This window comes from Sphaerodactylus townsendi, linkage group LG03 (assembly GCF_021028975.2).
Source record: "Sphaerodactylus townsendi isolate TG3544 linkage group LG03, MPM_Stown_v2.3, whole genome shotgun sequence".
In the NCBI taxonomy this organism is placed as follows: domain Eukaryota; kingdom Metazoa; phylum Chordata; class Lepidosauria; order Squamata; family Sphaerodactylidae; genus Sphaerodactylus; species Sphaerodactylus townsendi.
The window spans coordinates 160,803,464-160,826,821 of record NC_059427.1 but is presented as its reverse complement, the minus strand read 5'-3'; the positions used below and the strand labels follow the sequence as shown (position 1 = coordinate 160,826,821).

The 23,358-nt window shown below is 49.1% G+C and overlaps 1 protein-coding gene across 6 annotated transcripts in view; it reads right to left on the bottom strand.

Annotated features, from left to right (window-relative positions):
* ELAVL3 (ELAV like RNA binding protein 3) overlaps positions 1-23,358 on the bottom strand; it is a 139,816-nt gene that overhangs the window by 5,340 nt on the left and 111,118 nt on the right. For 4 of the 6 annotated variants that reach the window (XM_048490162.1, XM_048490160.1, XM_048490163.1 and 1 more), the window contains exons 3-6: positions 12,159-12,262; positions 10,389-10,542; positions 8,357-8,582; positions 2,492-2,530 (exon numbers count right to left, since the gene is read on the bottom strand). In XM_048490162.1, coding sequence (XP_048346119.1) covers positions 2,492-2,530; positions 8,357-8,582; positions 10,389-10,542; positions 12,159-12,262 — 523 coding nt within the window. The remainder of the gene's footprint in view (positions 1-2,491; positions 2,531-8,356; positions 8,583-10,388; positions 10,543-12,158; positions 12,263-23,358) is intronic. The other 2 variants (XM_048490164.1, XM_048490166.1) reach the window with 1 other exon arrangement.

Below are 23,358 nucleotides of genomic sequence, written 5' to 3'. Positions count from 1 at the left end.
AGGGGATCTTGCGCAGAAACACCGCCCTGAGCCCTCTGGGGGAGGGCGGTATATAAATCCAACAATAAAAATAAATTTTAAAAAAATGGAAGATCCAATGTATTGTCGAAGGCTTTCACAGCCGGAATCACTGGGGTGCTGTGTGGTTTCCGGGCTGTGTGGCCGTGTTCTAGCAGCATTCTCTCCTGACGTTTCGCCTGCATCTGTGGCTGGCATCTTCACAGGATCTGATAGTAGGAAAGCAAGTGGAGTATATATACCTGTTGGAGTGTCCAGGGTGGGGGAAAGAACCATTGTCTGTTAACAAGTAAAGGGTGCAATTAACAAATAAAGGGTGCATGTAAAAATAGCTTGCTAATTGCACCCTTTACTTGTTAACAGACAATGGTTCTTTCCCCCACCCTGGACACTCCAACAGGTATATATACTCCACTTGCTTTCCTACTATCAGATCCTGTGAAGATGCCAGCCACAGATGCAGGCGAAACGTCAGGAGAGAATGCTGCTAGAACACGGCCACACAGCCCGGAAACCACACAGCACCCAAATGGAAGATCCGCTGATTAAGCATCAAGCAGAATAGGTTGGCGTATCAAATGTGCAATAAACGGCTCTCGCTTGCACCTCGTCCTTCAGGGCCGAGTGCTTCCTTGGCCTGAATAAGCTCAGTATGCAAGAACAAAAATGTGATGTAGCATTTGATAGGGTGGGAATCCCCATTTCCATATTTAAGAAAATACCACAGCACAGTGGATAACTGTCATGGTAGAAACAACCTCTTAGAAAACCGAGTGGTGATGGTGGCTGTTTCTAAGGAAATTTTGGAAACTAGTTGTCAGCTGGGGCAAGCGGGAGTCAAGTTCGTGGCTCCCGTCCTCTCCCTGCCGTGGCCCCTTTTTCCGGTCTGGCCGTGGCCGGCCCACAGCCCACCCGATCCACCCCTCCTGGTCTTCTGCCATCCAAGCTATGTGGAACACTTCATACTCTTTCATAGCCGGGGTCTCTGCCCTGATTTCCACGAGCCACTCTGTACTTGGCTGGGCATTATTTGTCTCAGCCTCGGAATGTATAAAACCTTCATCAAGCTGGTACGCTCCTGCAACAACCGGACAGGGGGTGTGGGTGGGAACTGTGCACACTGTGACTGTTCACACAACCTGTTCCTCTCAAATCAGGCATAGCCAAATGGTGGGCACACAGTTCACCGAGTCCCATTTGACACACCAGGGGTCTGATCACAGCCCTGGGAAATAGTCTCCAAACTGAGGTGAGCTGAAGGATGTTGACCCCGCAACTATGTCCCCTCATCTGTTAAGCAATCATTTGACTGTGTTTCACCCCCTCCCCCCCGATTTTGTCTTGGAGCCCCCCATGGTTGCAGCTCCGTTGAGGCTCAGCAGGATCGGTGCCCATGTGACAGACGACCTGAAGCCCCGTGGCAGAGTGGGATAAAAGTAAAATGGATCATGGGTTGGTAGGTGTGGACAGTTTCCTCCCTTTCACACAGGAAATACCCGTGTCCCCGGGGTTTGTGTCATCCCAGCCCTTCTTCCGGTCGCCTGCCTGTCTCCTGACCCGAGCTGACTTAAGCACAGGGAGCTGAGGCAAAACCCTCACAAGAGGGTTTTCCCCTTTCCTGTTAATCCCCCACCCTCAGCCACACAAGAGGGCTTCCCCTCTTCTGTTAATCCCCCACCCTCAGCCACACAAGAGGGCTTCCCCTCTTCTGTTAATTACCCACCCTCAGCCACACAAGAGGGCTTCCCCTCTTCTGTTAATTCCCTACCCTCAGCCACACAAGAGGGCTTTCCCTCTCCTGTTAATTCCCCACCCTTGGCCACCCAGGTCTGGACCAACTGTGTCCCCAATGGATACGTCCAGGGCCCTTTCTGTGAGGATTGCAGAGTCCTTGTTAAAAGTCTGGGGCCCCTTTTGCTGCCCTGGCAGAGAGATTCTCTGGTCTCCCCTCTGGCCCGGAAGCAGCTGCAGAGCTGAAGTGAAACCCAGAAGCACCAAACACACTGAGGACCATGAGTAGCACAAGACCCAGAAGCGGGAGGCACAGCCAAGCAAGAAGCCCTTCTCTTCAGCCGAGCTCCCCAGACACGTCTGGGGTTTTTTGGGGTCCTGCCATGTACATGTGGCCTTTTAAAGCTCAGGCTCCTCGGGGAGGGCCGGTGGTAGATTGTGTGTGAGATCTGAAACAGGAAGTTAGTCCTGGGGGGAAATATTGAGCCAGGCAGCCTAACGATAAAGACACCTATGTTGTGTAGGGGAGGGGCTCTGGTGGTCTGGCTCAGGAGACTCCCCGCCCTCCGGTAGTGACCCCCACGTTCTCGTTCTGGGAAGACTCGCGTGGCTGCCCACGCCGAGAGAAGGGCACTTGCCTCTCGGCTGGCGTGGAGAACCAACTTTTAAAACGCCAGCCTCGGGCTGCGGTCTGAGGTGCGAAGGGGGAAGATGAGGGGGGGAGCTCGGGAAGGCTATTTACCTCTTGACGCCGTATGCCATGTTTAGCAAATTGTCGAGCCTGTGGGAGGAAGAGGAAGACGAGGAGAGGCCATCGTTAGTAGACGATCTCGTAACAGAAAGGCCCTGTGAGGTCATCTGGCGGGGCTCTTGGCGGGGCGGAACGGGGCTTCTGCGACTGGCGCAGGCAGCCGCCAACGGGACAGGGCCTGAGGCCCAGGAGAAACGGGACATCTCAGATTATTTTTTAAAAGATGCTGGGAAATCACAGCAATGAGAAAGATGCTTCAGCACGAGCTATTCTGAGTCTGTTTTTGCACATTCGGGAGGTGTGAGGAGTGGGCGGGCAGGCAGGCATTTAGGGCAATGGAAGCTATAATGAGTCAAATGTGGCCATCAGAATTTTTGAAAAAACACACCCACAACAGAACACAGCAAACATCTTTACGGACAGAACCTGCCCCCAGAACGTTGCTGTTTTCTTTCCTCCACAGAAGGACGAGTTCGGCTTCCCTGGTGCAACCCTCTCTATCTACGGTTGTTCTGAAAGTCTGTGCGGTCGCCCCCCCCTCCCCCTCTCCCCCGCCCCGGCCACAGAATTTTAAGCATCTCTGGAGTTTTTGGTTTTTTTTAAAGCAAGCTTCTAGCTCTCGTGGTTGTTGGCAAAATCTAAAAATCATGAATTTCTGCTACAGCTTTCAGCGGTCCAAGCTCCCCCTGTGGTTTCTGTGCTCCTGTACACTCATGATCTGTTCTCCACCATCCCTCACTTCGATCGACTGGCTTTGCTCACAATGCTGCAGAGATCTTCAAAGAAATTGGCAAAACTGGGCAACATTCTGTAAAGAAAACCTCAAACTGTGCAATAGAGTGAACTGGGCACATGCTTGTAAGTGCGCCAAGTAGATATCAACACCGTCCTGTTGCGTTTAGTGTTTGCCATTGAGTTGCTTCGATCCTTTGGCCAGTTCGCACGTTCAAGGGAAGGAGACTTTCACCAATTAGCTGTAACGGGTTTCAGTCCCAGGCATGTGTTTCTCGCCCACATTTCATGGCTCTGTCGCAAAGGCGTGTCAAATGAACCATTCAAAGGTACACGCACAAAACCCACGAGTATGGCTTTTGCACATTTGCTCTCATGTGTGACACGATGCAGTTGCCCCCACCCCCACCCCCACCCTGTTTTACAACAGCTGTGTCTGTGGAGGGGGTTCCAGTGAAAGGGCCCCCAAAGTACTTATCAGTCCAGAGAACTAAACCAAAATTATATTGAATCCGACTGGGATCCAATCAAAGGGAACAGTCAATTACTGAAGAGCACCTTCAAGAGAGAGGGAAAATGGAGCCCGGTGCAAAATCTGGGTTTTGTTGCCCGTCCCCCCAATGTTTGTGTTTTTTGTATTTTTTAGTGTTTTTCAATTATTGGCCTGCAGGGGGCACAGTTTTTAGGCTAGCAGTATCAAAATCTCAGGGTATCTTTAGGAGACTATCCTGATGATACAACCCAGGTTTTGTGAAGTTTGGTTCAGGGGGTCCAAAGTTATGGACTCTCAAAGGAATAGCCCCCATCTCCTATTAGCTCCCATTGGAAACAATGGGGGCACCCTCTTTGGGAGTCCATAACTTTGGACCCCGTGAACCAAACCTCACCAGACATGGGTGGTATCATCAGGAGAGTCTCCTAAAGATACCCTGAAATGTTGGTGCTGCTATCCTAAAAACTGTGCCCCCTGCAGGCCAAAAACTGAAAAACACTAAAAAATACAAAAAACAAGCCTGAAATTTTTGCTGCCCTCAGGTGCGCGCCCGGTGCAACGCGCACCCCCCAACCCCCTTGTAGCTCTGCCCCTGCTAACAGGTAAAAATGACATTTCTGGCTGCACAACTCCTCTTCCAGCAGAACGGAAGTGAAGCTATCTAGGAGGTTCCCTACTGCTCACAATACCTTCCGGGCCCTCGAGCTGACTAACCTGGACCAGGTCAACTCCTTGGGAGTGAGAGTTTGAGAGGAGCCGGTCGTTTGCTGACAGAGAGCAAGTCCGCTGGTCTCCTCTGAATCTCTGACTCTCCAAAGGCCAAACCAGCAGCCCAAACTCTCCCTGAAGGGTCAGAAGAAGACGTCTGCATTTACGTGGGCTCTTTCCTGTCATGGCAAACAGGGTGCAAAGGAACTCCACACAGGAGTGTCAATGAAGGCTGGGTGTTGCTCCCCTCCATGTTCGTTTGTGTTTTTTATATTTTTTTAGTGTTTTTTCAGTTTTCAGCCTACAGGGGGCGCAGTTTTTTAGGCTAGCTGCATCAAAAATTTCAGGGTATCTTTAGGAGACTATCATAATACAACCCAGGTTTGGTGAAATTTGGTTCAGGGAGTCCAAAGTTATGGACTCTCAAACCTGTAGCCCCCATTGGAAACAATGGAGGATGGGGCACCCCTTTGGGAGTCCATAACTTTGGACCCCCTGAACCAAACCTCACCTAACTTGGGTGGTATCATCAGGAGAGTCCCCCAGAAACTCTCCGAAATTGTGGTGCTGCTAGCCTGAAAACTGTGCCCCCTGCAGGCCAAAAACCGAAAAAACCACTAAAAATACAAAAAACAAACCTGAAAATTTTGCTGCCCCCCAGGCGTGCGCCCGGTGCAACGTGCACCCCCAGTCCCTTTGTAGCTACGCCTCTGGTTAGGACTCAGACTGGGTTAGGACCCAGAGTGAGAATCATCTGGAGAGAGATGTACCATCGAATGGGGAATTTTCTAGAGAACTTTCTGAGAAAGAAGAGTTCTCCGATTTCCTACTTGGGTGAGGCAGGACAGACCTGCCAGAAGGTTATTTGTTCGCCACTAAAGAAGGCAAAAAACGGGGGCACCATTGAACCCCATCTACCCTAGTGGCTGCCCGACAGCTTGACTACTTCAGTTTGTTCCACGTGAGGCTGCCCTTCAAGACAATCCAGGAACTTAGCTGGTGCAAAATGCAGCTGTCTTCCTATATTGTCGTTCTTTGAACATAGTTTTTAACGGACTTGAAATTTACAGTATATTGTTATCTGGCTGTTTCACACCTTGGGTATTCTTTTTTGTTATTCAAGCAAGGCCACAAAAAGGTTAATCTTTGGATGGAGAGCAAGAAGAGACTGGGATGTGGTTAGGGTTCGAGGCACCAGGCAGAGAAGTTGTTGAGGGAGGCTCCATCCAAGATGTCCCCTCCCTGGGTCCCACCTGGACACAAATGTCCTAAATATACCGACGTGATGCAGCCTTGACTTCCAGAGGCAAAGGAAAGGCCCCTCGTCCTCTTTGGGGGGAAAAAGGTGAGAATCCTTCCTGAACCCCTAAGCTGGTGAGAAGCAAGAGGGCTGCTCCTCCCCAGTCTGGCCTCCACCCGTCACTGCCCAAACGGCTTCTTCCAGTTATTCGTTGTGTCTCACTGGCTTCCCTCACAGCTCTTTCTACAACCCTCGGCCAGCACAGTGGGTGGAGAGAACGATGCATGATGGCCAATGGCCTGAGAGCATGCAGAGGACTGCCACCCCCACCCCCCACCCCCCCGGGAGCAGGACAGGTTATGACGCAGTCTCTGGGGAGAAGATTGACGCAACAGGAGCCACACAACGGTCGTTTCAGAAAGAAGCAATTGGCCACTTCACACGTGACATTGTCCAACTGCAGTGCAGAAAGGAGACTGTGTAAACCCATGGGCAGTGCCACACATGGAAACCACACGTGTCTACTTTACCACAAGTGCGTAAACCAAAAAGCCACCATTGGCAGCTGGAAAACAGAGCTTCGTGTTACTTTGACACACTGTGGTGTCTACAAGGGGTTTCCCCCTATACCTGCGTACAGCTCTGTGGGGGGAAATGTCACATATGATGCTGCGACACACATACATGGAAGGAAAACATGACATGGCACATTCTGGGGACTGAATGGTTGATGGAGACTTGGACGTCAGGCGCCTCCATGCCCCCAAAAGCAAACTGGACAGAAAACACCGTAGCTGTTCTTTGTTTGTTTGTTTGTTTGTTTCTGGGTGGTTTCAGCACAGCTGTCTGATTAGGGCCCCCACAAACCACCTCCTTCAAGCCACTTTGAGAATCTGGCCCTGTCAGCATCATGTCAGAATTCACCCAATGAGGCTTGGGGCATGACCCTCTTGTGCCAGTGGGGTCCACCCAAAGGGGTATTCAGGACCCTGACCCCCACCCCCTTGCTCCTGCTCCGTGGGTGGCACCAACTGTTTTTGCTCTAATGGAAGTGGCAGCTCTGTAACCAGGCCAGAATCCAACCACGCCTGGATTAAAAGCGCCGAGCCAACAAGAGCTTCCAGCAGTATCATCAGGAACAACCCACCCCCTGCCCCCAAATATTGAGACAGAGCAATGTCTGCTGCAGAAAGTGGCTGGGAAAACTTCAGGGGCATGTGCCAAGCTCCCCCCAAACCCCAGGACTGCGGGCCAAACCGAGCCACCTGGCTCCCTACCAAAAAATGTTGATTTTGAGGTCCAGAGCAAAGCTGTGCTCATTGGCAAACCTGCCCTTTCTCTCTTGTACTGAGTCTCGGCGCGGCTTACAAACTCCTTTCCCTTCCTCTCCCCACAACTGACACACACCTTGTGAGGCAGGTGGGGCAGAGAGAAGTTGGAGAGAACTGTGACGGGCTCAAGGACACCCAGCAGGAATGTAAAGGGGGTGGGACCAATCTGGTTCGCTAGTGAAGAAGAAAAAGAAGGAGGAGGAGGAGGAGGAGGAGGAGGAGTTTGGATTTATATCCCCCCTTTCTGTCCTGCAGGAGACTCAAAGGGGCTGACAATCTCCTTGCCCTTCCCCCCTCACAACAAACACCCTGTGAGGTAGGGGGGGCTGAGAGAGCTCCGGAAAGCTGTGACTAGCCCAAGGTCACCCAGCTGGCGTGTGTGGGAGTGTACAGGCTCATCTGAATCCCCCAGATCAGCCTCCACAGCTCAGGCGGCAGAGCGGGGAATCAAACCCGGTTCCTCCAGATTAGATACACGAGCTCTTAACCTCCTACGCCAGAGTCTGCCACTCAGGTGGAGGAGTGGGGAATCAAACCCAGTTCTCCAGATTACAGTCTATCGGCTTGTAACCACTACACCACACTTCTGGCAGCAGGAGCCTGGGGCTGTGCGTTGGGCAACCCTTGAGCCGAGGGCTGCACAGCCAGACCCTCCCCCCTTGCAACGACTGGTTTATTCATTTAGTTATTTTATTCAGTTTAATACCCCACCTTTTCGCTACTCAAGGGCAGGCTGTTCCAGTTCAGTGTTCCCACATAGAAAGGCCCTTCTCGCCTGAGGCCAGCCCACCTCAGAGGCATGTTGGGGGGTGGGGGATGGTGCCCGGGGCAACACCTGCTCCAGGTGCACCCCCACCCACCCCCACTCCTGCACCCCCCCTCCCCATGCCCCACTTACCTTAGTCGGCAGAAGCCAGCGATGGGCATGAAGGAGCAGTCTTGCAGGGCCAGGCCAAGGGGAGGGGTGTGGGGGGCAGTGACATCACCCCCATGTGACCAGCTGGCATGCGCCCGGGTATATGTGACCCCACATGTCCCTGTGAGCACTCCGCCTCTGCCCTACCTTCAAGGACCTGGCCCAAGGAGCGCATTCGTAGCCACTGGGTGGCACTACTCATGCCTGCCCTCAAGTGTAGCCCTTGCTCGGAAAGAGGGAGGGGGCCAGGAAGGAGCCCCCCAGCACGCACAGCAGGGGCCTCAAGTAAAACACAGCCAGTTGCACCAGACCAGACCTCAGAGGAAGAGGCCGCTCCCTCGGCTACAGCACACCTTGGGGCGTGGCCCTCTGGATTCTGCACCCCACTGAGGTGGGGCTCCTTATGCAGAAGAGAGAGGGGGGGAAGTTGTCTCACCTGAAGCGCTGAGTCTGATGGTGCAGAGGTCCAGTGTACCGCCGGGCCGTGGTCTGATAGAGGTGTGTCAGTAAGGCCTGGCCAGTCTTCTGGCTGGGGTTGTTGGCGAACTTGACGGTGATGGGCTCGCTGGCGCCCAGCGGCTTCTGCCCGTTCAGCCCCTTGATGGCCTCCTCAGCTTCTATCCTCTTGTCGAAGCGGATGAAGCCCACCCCTCTGGAGACGCCTGTGGGAGGAGAGGACACGGTCACAGTCCGTGGAAGGGGAAGCAGGGAGGCCGCGGGACTCGAGGCTGCACTATTTGCCTGCACTCGAGGCTGCACTATTTGCCTGCACTCGAGGCTGAACTATTTGCCTGTACTCGAGGCTGCACTATTTGCCTGCCAAAGGTGGGACACCCCACGTCAGCACCCTCCGGGCCAGTCACTTTCCTCGGGCATCTCACATCAGTCAGGGGCACATCAGAGAGAGCAACCTGACAGGGTCGTTGTACACTGAGAATGCCACAGAGAGTGGGAGGCCCCCTAACCCTGAACCAAACTGAAATTTTGGTGCGGCTAGCTTAACAATTGCACCCCTGACAGCAGGCAACCCCCGAATTTCCACAGATTCTCCTTTTAAATCCACCCCCTTCGGCATGGATTTAAAGGTTTAAACAATCTGAGGTCTTCAGTTTAAACATTGAAAGTGATGCTGTTTCAGGGTGGGGGAGAATCCACCCCCAAACAGCATCACTTTCAATGTTATTTTAACTGGGGACCCCAGATTCTCCCTTTAAGGTGCATTTAAAAGGAGAATCTGGGCACCCTAGTTTAAACACCATTGAAAGTGATGCTGTTCAGGGGTGGATTCCAGCATCACAGCGGCCACCCATGGTGGGGGGCCCCTGCAAAACTCAGATTTTGCACTTGGCTCCATTTTCCCTAGCTACGCCTCTGCCTGGAGGGGAGGGCAGAAGGGGCTGCCGGCTGTGAGCCCAGTCAGTGGGGGGGTGGGCCAGGGGAGTCTGCCGTCCCTGGCAAGCTGCTTTTATAAGCACTGCAGCCAGGGATGGGGCTTGGGGAAGCATGGCCATGCCCCCAGGGGCGGGTGAGGCGTGGCCCCACCCCATAAAAAATCTATACCTCTGTCACTGTGCCCAGTGCTAGCTTTCAAACTGCACCCCTCCATGGAGGTTAGGGGGACCAGAGACTAGAACCAGGAGTAACGAGTTCAAGGTGAAGGAAAAGAGATTCCACCTAAACATCAGGAAAAACTTCCTGACAGTAAGGGCTGTTCAACAGTGGAATGCACCAACTTGGAGTGTGGTGGAATCTCCTTCTTTGGAGGTTTTTAAAGAGAGGCTGAATGGCCATCTGTCAGGAGCATGTTCCTGCATGGCAGGGGGTTGGACTGGATGGCCCTTGGGGTCTCTTCCAACTCTATGATTCTATGACCCCTCTGCATACTCCCCCCTCCCTCCAGAGGCATTGGCAGCCATAGAGTCTGTGGTTTTACCATGGCACCTGACCTCTCAAGGGGCGATTCTCTCCAGGGGCATGCACGTATGTAGCCTGGACATCTGCTGGAATTCTGGGAGCGTCAGGTAGAGCATTTTGACTTCAACAAAGACTATTATGTTAGTGGATCTATACTTTCATTTTCCTACCTTTCCTCAATCTCTGCAACGTAGCAAAGTAGAGGCGCCGGAGTGCCGGACGTTCCCCTTATCTCTCACACTGGCCTTGAGAGGGAACAACGGTTGCTGTTGCTGCTGCTCCCGAGCACCTGGTCTGCTAAGGCATTTGCAATCTCAGATCAAGGAGGATCTGAGGTTCTGTCATTTTTCCTAACTTTCATTTTAACTGGTGAGTTGTGGGTTGCCTTGAAGACCATAAGGTCAGCAAGCAGAGTAGTAATATTTTAGTCAGGCGAATCTATTCACCCTTTCTCTGAGAGCAGGTCCCCTGAACTATGCTCTTGGTCCACCCACACCCACACTCCAGTTGTTACGGCACCAGCAGGGCTGGATCGGCCTGTTGCTGATTGTTACCTGTGACCTGATCGACGAGGATGCGGGACGTGATGATGCGCCCATACTGTGAGAAGAGCTGTTCCATCTCTTTCTGGCTCATGGTCTTCGGTAGGCCACTGACGTAGAGGTTGGCATCACGGATGGAGGCGGAGCTGGGCCGGGCATAAGACACCTGGTGGGATGAAGGGAATGGTGAGAAGGGCCTTTGTTTCCCCAAATCCTGCAGCCTGCATTCCTGAGGTGGATGCAACCTGGGTCAAAACTGTGGTTTTCCAGAGGCTGAATTGGAAGGAGGAAATAAGGAGAACCCCAAATGCCAGGGGTGTCCATGCTGGCAGGGACTGGTGGGAACCATAGTCCATGAACATCTGGGGCGCCAGAGTTGGACACCTCTGTCCTATGCAGGAGCTCTGCACAGAGTGATTTCCCCAATTGGCCATGCTGGCAGGGACTGGTGGGAATTGTACTCCATGAACATCTGGGGTGCCAGAATTGGACACCCTGGCCCTATGCAGGAGCACTGCACAAAGTGATTTTCCCAATTGGCCATGCTGGCAGGGACTGGTGGGAATCGTAGTCTATGAACATCTGGGGTGCCAGAATTGGACACCCTGGCCCTATGCAGGAGCTCTGCACAGAGTGATTTCCCCAATTGGCCATGCTGGCAGGGACTGATGGGAATTGTAGTCCATGAACATCTGGGGTGCCAGAGTTGGACACCCCGGCCCTATGCAGGAGCTCTGTACAGAGTGATTTCCCCACAGTTTGCGTGCTGAACGCAAAGGTTTCCTCACATAACTCACTTTTCCATCTGTTGTCTTTTGGCCTTTTGTTTCTTTGCGCTCTCTCAAATTGGATAAAAGGTGGTTTTAGGAAAACAAGGAAAAACCACGATGAAAACACAGAAAGATAACAAATAAAGACTGAGGAAATGAAGAAGAAGAGAAGAAATGCTGCAGTTCAGCTCCAAAATCATGGGAAAATGTTTGTGGGGAAAAGATCCCTAAGCATGAAAGGGGGATGAGAAACTACACAATGACACACAATGAAAAGAACAAACTATCTGATCAACATCTGTACATTGTATTGTCGAAGGCTTTCAGAGGCCCTTCTATTCAGATGCCCTCACCTATTGACCTTGCTATCTTCATTGTTACTCACAGGTATATATACTCCACTTGCTTTCCTTTCCTACTATCAGATCCTCTGGAGATGCCAGCCACAGATGCAGGCGAAACGTCAGGAGAGAATGCTGCTAGAACACGGCCATACAGCCCGGAAGCAAAAAGCAGCAGGCTGAAAAAGTAGCCTGGTGGGAACTACACTTCCCAGGAGATCCTGCAAAGGGGGCGCCACTGGGAGAATGTGAAACCCGTGGGCCCTATTCGATTAGCAGGACGGTCTCTACAAAATGTGTGCCTGGCTGCATGGGGAAACACAGTGGGCAGTTCAGCCCTCGTTCAGCCCTGAGATGCCTCTTGCCCCACAAAACACTTTCCTCTGAGAGAGATTCACAGTCCTTCTCGTTCCTCCCCAGTTCGCTCTCCATCTTTCTCCCACCCCCGGCTGTTTCTCAGATAGTGACATTTATCCTGCAGACTCCTCTGGCCAGAGATCTGCTCTCTTGTTGTTACTCTGACGAATCGAGTGTCCTCGATGATAATAATTCTGCCGTCCAAACTGCTGGTTGATTCAGCAGCCTGAACTAGACTTTCCCAATGTCCCCTGCTGCATCTAGAGACAAACATCCCCGCCCAAAAAAAAACCCCTCTCTCGCTGCCCCCTCACCTTGATTGTTTTTGTTTGGAGCTTCAGTCCGTTCAGGGTGTTGATGGCTTTGTCAGCATCGTTGGGATCCACGTAATTGACGAAGCCGTAGCCTAAACTCTGCCCTGGTGTGGAAGAGGAGGAGAGACACGTTACAGCGAACAGCACCCAAGCCAGGAAGGAGGAACAAAGATTGGTGGGCCTGGAGGACTGCAGGAAAGGAACTGGCAGGGATTCCCTCTCGCCTGGGCCTTTGAAGGCACTGCTGAGGAATGCTGAGGCCTCATCTCCTAGAGCAGCAGGTTCTCAACCTGTGGGTCACGACCCCTTTAGGGGTCGAATGACCCTTTCACAAGGGTCGCCTAAGACCATTGGAAAACACATATTTCCAATGGTCTTAGGAGCCGAGTGTAAGGTTGGTGGTTAGTGTGTGTGTTTCTACTCCGCCAACCTGACCTTGGCACATTCCGTGCTCTGGGCTCTGCGCCCAGGATGCTTAACCTTGCTATGCTTATCGTGTGTGATTACAGCTTGAGTCTCTGAAAACCTGCTTTTGCTCTGTTGTGGGAACTGTGCCTGGGAGTTCTTGGGAGTTCGGGGAGGGGGGCCATCGTGTCCATAAAAGCGACACGTTGGGCCTGTGAAGCCAGAATCCGCATTCCGTGTGTGTGACCGTTGAAGTTTATGGAATAAATGAACTGAACTCAGTTGCTTTGTTTCAAGTTCTTTGAGGTTCCTTACACCGAGACACAAATAATTTTATGGTTGGGGGTCACCACAACATGAGGAACTGTATTAAAGGGTCGCGGCCACCACAGGAGGTGGTGATGGCCACTAACCTGGATAGCTTTAAAAAGGGCTTGGACAGATTTATGGAGGAGAAGTCGATCTATGGCTCCCAATCTTGATCCTCCTTGGTCTCAGATTGCAAATGCCTTAGCAGACCTGGTGCTCAGGAGCAGCAGCAGCAGAAGGCCCTTGCTTTCACATCCTGCATGTGAGTTCCCAAAGGCACCTGGTGGGCCACTGCGAGTAGCAGAGTGCTGGACTAGATGGACTCTGGTCTGATCCAGCTGGCTTGTTCTCATGTTGTTATGTCACGGCATTAGGAAGGTTGAGAACCACTGTCCTAGAGGGGCACCAGCACAATGGACACAAGCTTGGTAGAAACAGGCCTGAATACGAAAGGGGTATGTTAAAAGCTGAAGACTCTAACCCAGAGAACCAGATTCAGTTCCCCACTCCTCCATGTGAAGCCTGCTGGGTGACCTTTGGCACAGTTCTCTCAGACCACAAGGAGGCAGGCCACGGCAAACCACTTCCCAACGTCTCTTGCCACGAAACCCTACAGGGTCACCCTGAGTCAGCTGTGGCTTGAAAGCACTTCCCTCTACCCCCGTGGTGGTGAACCTTTGGCACTCCAGATGTTATGGACTACAATTCCCATCAGCCCCTGCCAGCATGGCCAATTGGCCATGCTGGCAGGGGCTGATGGGAATTGTAGTCCATAACATCTGGAGTGCCAAAGGTTTGCCACCACTGCTCTACCAGGATTGGTTCAATGGACTCAATGCTATTAGACACGGTAGGTTTTCTTCTCTCCTCTCCTCGGTCATGAAGCCTGTTCCAAACCATGCAAGGCTACGATTGGAAAAGCTCTGGGCCATGTTCATTTGGCCACCCTTAGCTCTTCCTTCTCCCTTGGGTCCTTGTCTACTCGACCCCGCCTCCCGCACCCTGCCCCCACTTCAAGCATCAGATTTTTGCAAGCAGGGGGAAGACAGACAGACCACGAATTACCTTTATACTCGCGTATACATCTACTTTTTCAGCACATTTTTTGCGCTGAAAAAAGCCCCCCCTCGATTTATACACGAGTGAACGGCTGAGCTTGCAGACCTGCAAAAAAGACTTGCTTTGGGGCAGCAGCTGCCATCACCACGCAAGCATCTTCACTGTGTCATGATAAGCTATCCGTGTTGAAGGAGAACCTGTAGGGACTTTTTAAAAGGGGGATCTTGTTGAGCATCTTCCCTATGAAACTCTAAAGAGATACTGTCTGTGAGAGGCCCCTTCCGCACACGCAAAATAATGCGTTTTCAAACCACTTTCACAACTGTTTGCAAGTGGATTTTGTCATTCCGCACAGCTTCAAAGAGCACTGAAAGCAGTTTGAAAGTGCATTATTCTGCATGTGCGGAATGAGCCAGAGTTATATATTCCACTTCAGAACTTTTGAAGTTATTGTTGATACCATACTGTTTTTCTTTGAAATAAATATTCAAAAACATTTTTATTGGTATCTATTTTTATTTTTTTTTAATTTGCCAGTAGCTAGTGCATTTCCCACCCTAGATGAGTCAATACGTTTTCCCATTTTTTTGGTGGTAAAATTAGGTGCCTCGACTTATATTCGGGTCGACTTATAGGCGAGTATATACGGTATTTCCCTGCAGAAGAAAAAGCAGGTTGGGGTGGACCCCCTGGACTTTGGTCAGAAACAGGGCTCACAGGGCAAGGGTTGAGTGCCCTTGTCCTGCCTCCCCTGCTGTTTCAATCAACCCCGTGCCTTCCACGACTGCACGGCATTTCAAAATAAGTCAGACAGAAGGAAAACTGGGCCTCAGGACTCCACGCCACATGCCCACCCGTCCCCTTCCCCGTTACTCAGCTTGGGAGGCTAATTACCATCACCCATCTAACCTTGCAGACATCATGAGGTCCCATATATTTAGAGCTTCCAACCTCCAGACAGAGCCTGGAGATCTCCTAGAACAGGGGTAGGGAACCTGCGGCTCTCCAGATGTTCAGGAACTACAATTCCCATCAGCCCCTACCAGCATGGCCAATTGGCCATGCTGGTAGGGGCTGATGGGAATTGTAGTTCCTGAACATCTGGAGAGCCGCAGGTTCCCTACCCCTGTCCTAGAATTACAACTGATATCCGGATAAGACAGGGTTTCACTTACCTGAAACTGCTGTTCATCAAATGGCCTTCTGTGCAGGCGCACATTGGCCAGCGCAGACACAGGCCAGCAATGAAGAAAAGTTGCAAGCTTCCTATCTGGGCGGTGCTCCGACTGTCCTCAAGACTGCTTCCTGAAATGGTCACATGCCTAGTGGAGCACCCTCCCCTTAGTTCCATCTGAGCTGCCAACACCAAACCGCTAAGGAAAATCCCCCAATGGAGCAGGCAGGTGGGACGGGTGCCTGCACAGAAGACCACTTAATGAACAGAGGTTACAGGTAAGTGCAACCCGGTCTTCATTGCTGTGGTTTCTGTGCAGATCCACATGGGGATTTTCCCAGTCTACATGACACACAACTTGGTGGTGGGTAGGGCTTTATCGCCAGTTTGATTTGTTTTCTTTCTTTGTATCATTCATTCCACTTTTCAGAATTCAAAAACGGATTGAAGAACTGCTCTTCACTGGAATTCACTGCCTCAGAGAGTTGTGCAGTCTCCTTCTTTTTAAAGAGAGGCTCGATGGCTATCTGTCAGGAGCACTTTGATTGTATGTTCCTGCTTTGCGGGGGTTTGGACTGGATGGCCCGTAGGGTCTCCTCCAACTCTATGATTCTATGATTCTTTCAACGGCCGCCTCTTTCTGTGATTGATGATCCAAAGGGTACTGCTTGACAAAAGTCTCTTCTGATGGCCAGGTTGCAGCTTTTACACACCTCTTGCAATGACACTCTACTCACAAACTCTGCTGATGATGCCTCAGCTCTAGTGGAATGAGCACTCACCTGCAACGGCCACTGAACTCGTACCAATGAGTAACATGACCGAATCTTTACACCACAGGTGTCAAACTCACGGCCCTCCAGATGTTATGGACAACAGTTCCCATCATTTATTTATTTATATTTATACTTTGGGCTTCTAGACCGCCCCATCCCCGAGGGGCTCTGGGCGGTGTACAGCAGATAATAAATACAATTTTAAAACATCATAAATAGGCTAAAACTTATAAAAGCAGCGAAAACTAGCTAAAAATTAGCATTTAAATGTAAAATAAATATAGGCATAGGTGTAGGTGGCGCCCGGTGCCTAATATTAAATTCTTCCACCCCCAGGGAGAACGGTAGGTCTAGATAGATGTTATAGGCCCAGATGTAGAGGCCAGCGGAAGGGCCAGCGAAAGGGGCCAGCGGAAGGGGGCCAGCGGAAGGGGGCCAGCGGAAGGGGGCCAGCGGAAGGGGGCACCATCAGCGGCTGGACTCTCCAGGGTCTGTGAAGGGAATCATGCTGGCAGGGGATGATGGGAACTGTAGTCCATAACATCTAGAGGGCCACAAGTTTGACACCTATGCTTTACATTATCCAACTAAATAAGGTCTGAGAGGATGCTCTGTTTCCCTTCACAGACCCTGCACATGCCACAAATAAAGAACTGTCCAGCTCTAACTCTTTTGTTCTTTCTGGATTTGGAAAAACTACTGTCAACACTATATGCTGAGATAAATAAAATTTGGACAGTACTTCGCAAAAACATTAAACCAGTCCTTAAGACTAACGAGCGTTTGGATTTATACCCCACCTTTCTCTCATGTAAGGAAACTCAAGGTGGCTCACAAGCTTCTTTCCCTTCCTCTCCCTACAACATACACTTTGTGAGATAGGTGGGGCTGAGAGATTTCTGAGAGAACTGTGACTAGCCCAAGGTCATCCACCAGGAATGTAGCAGTACGGAAACACATCTGGTTCACCAGATAAGCCTCTGCCACTCAGGGGGAGGAGTGGGGAATCAAAACCTTATCTTAGAGTCAACGTGGATTAGTGGTTAAGAGCAGGTGTACTCTAATCTGGAGAACCAGGTTTGATTCCCCACTCTGCCACTTGAGTTTTGAAAGCTTAGCTTGTGAACTAGATTAGCTTGTCCACTCCAACACACGCCAGCTGGGTGATCTTGGGCTAGGCCACTAGTCAGTTCTTCTGAGCTCTCTCCGCCCCACCAACTTCACGGAGTGTTTGTTGTTAGGGGGAGGGAAAGGAGATTGTAAGCTCCTTTGAGTCTCCTTACAGGAGAGAAAGGGGGGATATAAATCCAAACTCTTCTTCTTCATCATCTCCAACCTTTTTTGAAAATGGATCTTCCATTACCAATGCTGATAACTCGCTCAACCTCCTGGCAGAAGTCACTGCCACCAAAAAACCCACATCTTCCTGGACAAATACACCAGAGATGTTGTAGCCAATGTTTCAGAGGGTTCATTCATTAAACACATCAGCACAAATGATATTGGCCACTGTAGAACAATAACTGGTACAGGAAGGTAAGCATTATTCAATACTTTCAAACATTTCTCAGAAAATTGGTGTAAAAATGACTTTTCCTCTATACCTGGATGAAAAGCCAACAGGGTTGCTAAATGTACCTTCACTGAAGATACAGCTAACCCTTCCTTCTTCAACAGTAATAAATAGTTAAATACAGGAGCCAATGAAACCTCTTTCTCAGAAATGCCATCATGACCCAGCCAACACCTAAAACATCTCCACTTATCCACATATGATGTACTTTGTCATGATATAAAAAAAATGTTCACAAAAAGGTTCATCTTCTAGTCAGCAGAAGTTTGCCCAACAAAGAGGCCGGAGACAGTCAGTCTAGGTTGAAGAGGCTACAGTTAACCTTTAACATGATTGGTGAGTTCAACTGTGACTCTAGACCAATGAGAGGCTGTTGCCTGGACAGGGGGGAAAGTATCCTGCTTGTTGAATGTATAGGATGCAATTCATTGTATATGCTAAGTTCTGAGTCTGAGTTGAGTGTCACGTTCTGTGTGTGTTCAACTTTGTTCTTGCTGAAGAGTTCTGTATAGCTTTATAGTCTTGTATAGCATAGACTTGTGCAACCTTGCAACTGCTAAAGTAAAACCTTCCTATGGAAAGAGCATCTTGCATGGAGAGTATTATTTTCCAAGAGTGGTAGGAGGCTGCAGTGAGTGCAAGAAGACTACTAGACCTTCTCATCTTACCAGAGTGACTCCGCTTTAAACTCTGCTGATATGCTTGTAGGCAGCTTTCTAGACTGACTCAGAATACTCTTCGCCGCATCTGAGAATGGAGCCAACTGACTACAATCCTCCACGCTGCCAACTGTAGATCATCCAGCCCCGGGAACTGATCCCAATCCTCTAACACCTCCTTAGCTGTCACCTGTACTCCCCTTTGGACATTTTCATCCCCAGAACCAAATCTGGACCATCTTGTGTCGCTTTTGGCAACACCCTTCCCACGGGAGGAAACATGTAAAACAGCATTCTGTGCATTTCAATTGAAATGTGCCCCCAGGGACCCTCTTTCTCAACCTGCCAGAGAACAGACTTGCCTTCCTGGAGGCAAACAGGTGGATAACCCCAACACCAGAATATGTTTCCAGACATCTGCCCCTTATCAACTCACCCGTGCCCTTCTAAATGAACTCTGCTCAACTGATTCACTTGCACATTGAGCTTCTCTTGAATACAGACAGCCTGCAACAGTACTCCATAACGTGAGGCCCGTTCCCAAATCAAAGGTGCTTCTGCGCTCAAAAGGCGTGATCCAGTTTACCCTTATGGGTTCAGGTGGAACATGGCTGCAGTGTTGCCCATTCTCACCAACACCCATCTTCTTTGCAGGTGTGGGAACAGAGTAGAATGCCTACAAATTGTATTTGACCAAGGAATATGGATTTTGTATGAACCAAAGATTTCTAAGAATCAAAATGGGGTTTCTGTATATAGACCAGCAGGACTGCATGCTAGCAGCAGGTCAAACTGCATGTTAGAAGCTTGTCAGTGATTATGCAGGCAAGCAAAGATAAATATCTTTAAGATCTTGTCACTAAAGGTTAATACGTGACAGAAGACATATACATTTATAACTTTGTTTTTGTTAGAACCAGCTATAGGGGATAGCTACATGAATAAACAGAATCATAAAAGAGATCAGAGGTTAGAATAGAAATGAATGTGATTAGTTAAATAGGAAAAAAGTGTTTTTCTATATATGTTAAATGAACACAGAGAAATGATAATGAGAGATTCATATTTACTGGTATTTTACTATAATTCAATTGTATTAGAATCAAAGGTATAATTGTTAGAATCAATGTTTGTATAAACTGTTAATGTTAAATCATTTCAAACTGGGAAAAGGGAAGTTTTATGATCTCAAAGAGTGTAGATAAAAACCTGCATACTCTGGGGAGGTTTATCTCTCTCCAGGAGCAAACTTAGAAAAGTAGGAAAACAGGTTATTCTTGGAAACAAGAAAAGACAGACTTCAGTTTATGGTTCTTTCTGCATATGGGCAGAGGGACGTGAGCAAACAGCATGCAGTGTTTGTGTAACAGAAGGAATCAGACACATAGAATAGAGGTTGTCTTAATGTGACAAGGAGACAGAATCATCCAATGGAATTTTAAGGTTCATGCTTATAGCACGTGAAAGGGGTATGGATTATGTACGTGAGTAAGGGGATGAACTGTGACGTATGTATTCTTTGTATCTATAAAGACTAAGGTCTTTCGTATGGTGGGCGTGTCTCTCTTTAGAGAGCACCCAGAGGGGGTCACCTTCTGTCACCTTATGTTCTTATCTATATTCTGTTTAGTAAAAACGTCCTGTTTGTTTCTGATGTCAGATGTCTGATGCTTTTTTGGGGAGTTTGTTTCTAACCTATCCTTTCTCAAAACAGCTGTGAAGACAGTCAGGGAAAATGTGCTGGCTCTTAACTCCAAAACACTAATGTGCACACTCGTCTCCTTAACTGACCACACACCTTGTACTGTCGCCCCCCATCTTACTTTGGAAACATTTATAGCCACCAAAATCTCATTGCTTATCATCCCCAAATCCATCCCCACGAACGAAAATTTACTGCCAGCCCATATCTTCGACAATCTAACCACACACCCCCATGGGTACCGTCATTTTCCAATATGGTGAATCTGATACAGGTGAAATTGTAATGGCCTCATCCTTAACCTAGTAAGAGGACACACTGCTGTGGTAGATGCCATCAACCCGAGGAGTGACTGAATCCTCCATGCCTCCTGGAAACACTCCCTTATAAACAGGGGCAGAGCGAGGGAATGTGTGCCCTTGCTGCGGCGCCATCTGCCCCCGCTCCACCCCTCCACGCCCCCGCACCGGTGTGCGCCCGGGGAATCGCCCCCCCACCAGGCACTGTGGGTGCTACACCACTGCTTATAAATACTTGCACTAAATGGGCAATCCTGTTCCCCCTTTCCTTAGAAGAAGAAGAAGGAGGGGGAGGAGAAGGAGGAGGAGGAGTAGTTTGGATTTATATCCCCCTTTCTTTCCTGCAGGAGACTCAAAGGGGCTCACAATCTCCTTGCCCTTCCCCCTCACAACAAACACCCTGTGAAGTAGGTGGGGCTGAGAGAGCTCCGAGAAGCTGTGACTAGCCCAAGGTCACCCAGCTGGCATGCGTGGGAGTGTACAGGCTAATCTGAATTCCCCAGATAAGCCTCCACAGCTCAGGCGGCAGAGCTGGGAATCAAACCCGGTTCCTCCAGATTAGATACACAAGGTCTCAACCTCCTACGCCACTGCTGCTCCTTAGGTAGATAGGCTTTCCTCTGAGTAGAATCCAGAACAGCACCAATAAATTACATTGTTGGTGAAGGTTCCAACTTGGATTTCTTCTCGTTAACCAATAATCCTAACTGGACACACGTTCGCACTACTAACTGCACATCGTTGGACAACTGCTCCTAAGAGGAGGTCACAATAAGCCAATCTGCTGGATATGGATAAATCACGCATCCCTTCAACCTTAAATGTGCTACAACTGGGCCACACGCTTCATAAATACCCTGGCAGCCACTGCCAACCCAACCGGCAAAACTGTGTATTGATAAACTCTCCCCTCGAACTTGAACCATAAGAATTTTCTGTGACTTTCCTGAATAGCAATATGAAAATATGTGTCTTAAATCCAAGACTGCAAACCACAATGACTTCTTTACCTGCATTATAGCAGGTAAAGAAACCATCCAAAACTTTGGAACACACAAATATTACTCTCAAATCCAAGATTGGGCAATCACCACTATCCTTCTTTGGTACAGAAAAGAACCTTGAACAAAAACCAGCTGGGTCAGACACCACTTTTAATGCCCCTTTATTCAACAGCTTGTCCACTTCTCACTTAAGCTGTGGTACGTTATTATTCATAAAGCAACAAGAACCGTGTTACACACGGGGCTGTGGCAATTATTTCTGTAACTCAGTTTATAATATTTTAGATTACCTTCATAAACCAGCTATTGTCAAAACAATCGTGATGTACTGTAGACATATAATTGCCACAGCCCCATGTGTAACGAGGTACTTGTTGCTTGGTTTTTCGTTACACACGATCTCTTTGATTTTGACGTTATTATTCATAACATTACTAGCACTAAAGCCCATTAACAAAATGGCCTCAAGAAGGGGGGAGGGAGAAGCAGTCCATACTGTTTGAAGGCAGGGGAGTGTTCTGGGTTGGGGGAAGGTGGGCAGGGATGGGATGGAATGTTGTGAGTCGTGCACACCCATTGGCTGGGGGTTTGTCATTGGACAGTCCATCCCTTAGGCAATTATGTATAAGGATTAACTAATTGAAAAGGAGGTAACATCTTGAACTCCAGAGCATACCCAAGATCAACAATTCGTAACACCCCCTGATTAGAAGTAATTGAATGCTAACATGCAATAAACTTATTTAACCTGTCTAAAACCTGTCTAAAACCTTCTTCTTCTTCTTCCTCTCTCCAAACCCTGCCCTTCCCTGGCTCTACCCCGAAAAATCTCCAGCTATTTCTCAACCTGGAGTTTGCAATGCTATGTTGATTCCACTTCCACTCCCAATACAATGAAACAAACACACACACAAAATGTCCAAAAGATCCTGGTGGCAATGATTCTGGTAGCAACCTTTTATGAAGATAGTTTCAGAAGGCAACCACAATGGTCTGCAGTAAAACTACTAGATTCCTGTCCAGTAGAACCTTGGAGACCAACGAACATCATGTTGGTCTCTAAGGAGCTACTGGACTGGTAGCACTTTGAAGACTAAGACATTTATTTTGACCTCATCTTCCAGGACACCCGCAGCCAGAGGCGTATCTAGGGAAAATGTGGCCCACTGCAAAATTTGAATTTCCCCCCTTCCCCCCCATATGGGTGGCCGCCCTCCCCCACCACAACTTTTTTGCACCAGATCTTGAAGTCAGTGTATGGACCTAGGGGGAAGGAGTGGGGCGTGGGGGTGATTTTCCACCCCCCACATGACTAAATGGCTGCAGCCCGGGGACATTTGACCCCATATGTCCCCCTTGGCGGTACGCCCCTGCCCACGGCATATTAATTTTGCCATCCACAGTTGGAAGCAGCCTTGTGTTCCTCCCTGCTTTCCGACGTTCTGGCAACCCTTGCCTTGGGACACTGGTTCCCAATCTTTTTTTGTACGGTGGCCCACAAGTTCAAATTTACTTGGGACACAGTGATTTATTGTCATGTGATGGTTGGACCATTGGTTTATGACAGTTTATCTGCTTAACATGGAGTTTATCTGCAAGTCTGCCTATTTTGTAGCCATGACTGAAATTTAAGTTATCCAAGCTTAAATGTACTTAATGAACCCATTAATGTTGAATTTGTATAAATATTTATTGTACTTGCAAAATGGTTCTGGTGCGTTTTCCGGGCTGTGTGTCAGTACTTGCAAAAGTTATTCAGTTTTTCATGAGATGGAAGAACACATCTATCTGATCCCATTTTATAGCTTTCTGAGTTATAAAAATTATAGACACAAATGGATCTTGTGGAACGGTGAGGGATCTGTTTTTTCTTTGGCTATTGAAACTCTAATTAAAAACAGCACCAAGAGCTGACGTGTCTCTTCCACACGCATGTCAGAACACACAATCCTTTGCATGTCTGCTCAGAAGTATGTGTCTATATTGAACAGGGTTTCCTCCAAAGTAAGTGGGCAAAGGATTGCTTGCTAAAAAAAGCCCAATTGAATTAAATAGGATTCACTTCAGAGAAAACAGACAGAAACAGGGGGAGGAAACTGACCTTATTGGGACATGCAGAGCCAGGGCCCTGCTCCATGTACTTCTCTAAAGAAGATATTACTTTGTTTTAAAAATTACTAGTACTTAAACAGATTTATATCATAAAGGACACCCCCCCCAAAAAAAAAATCACAGAAAAG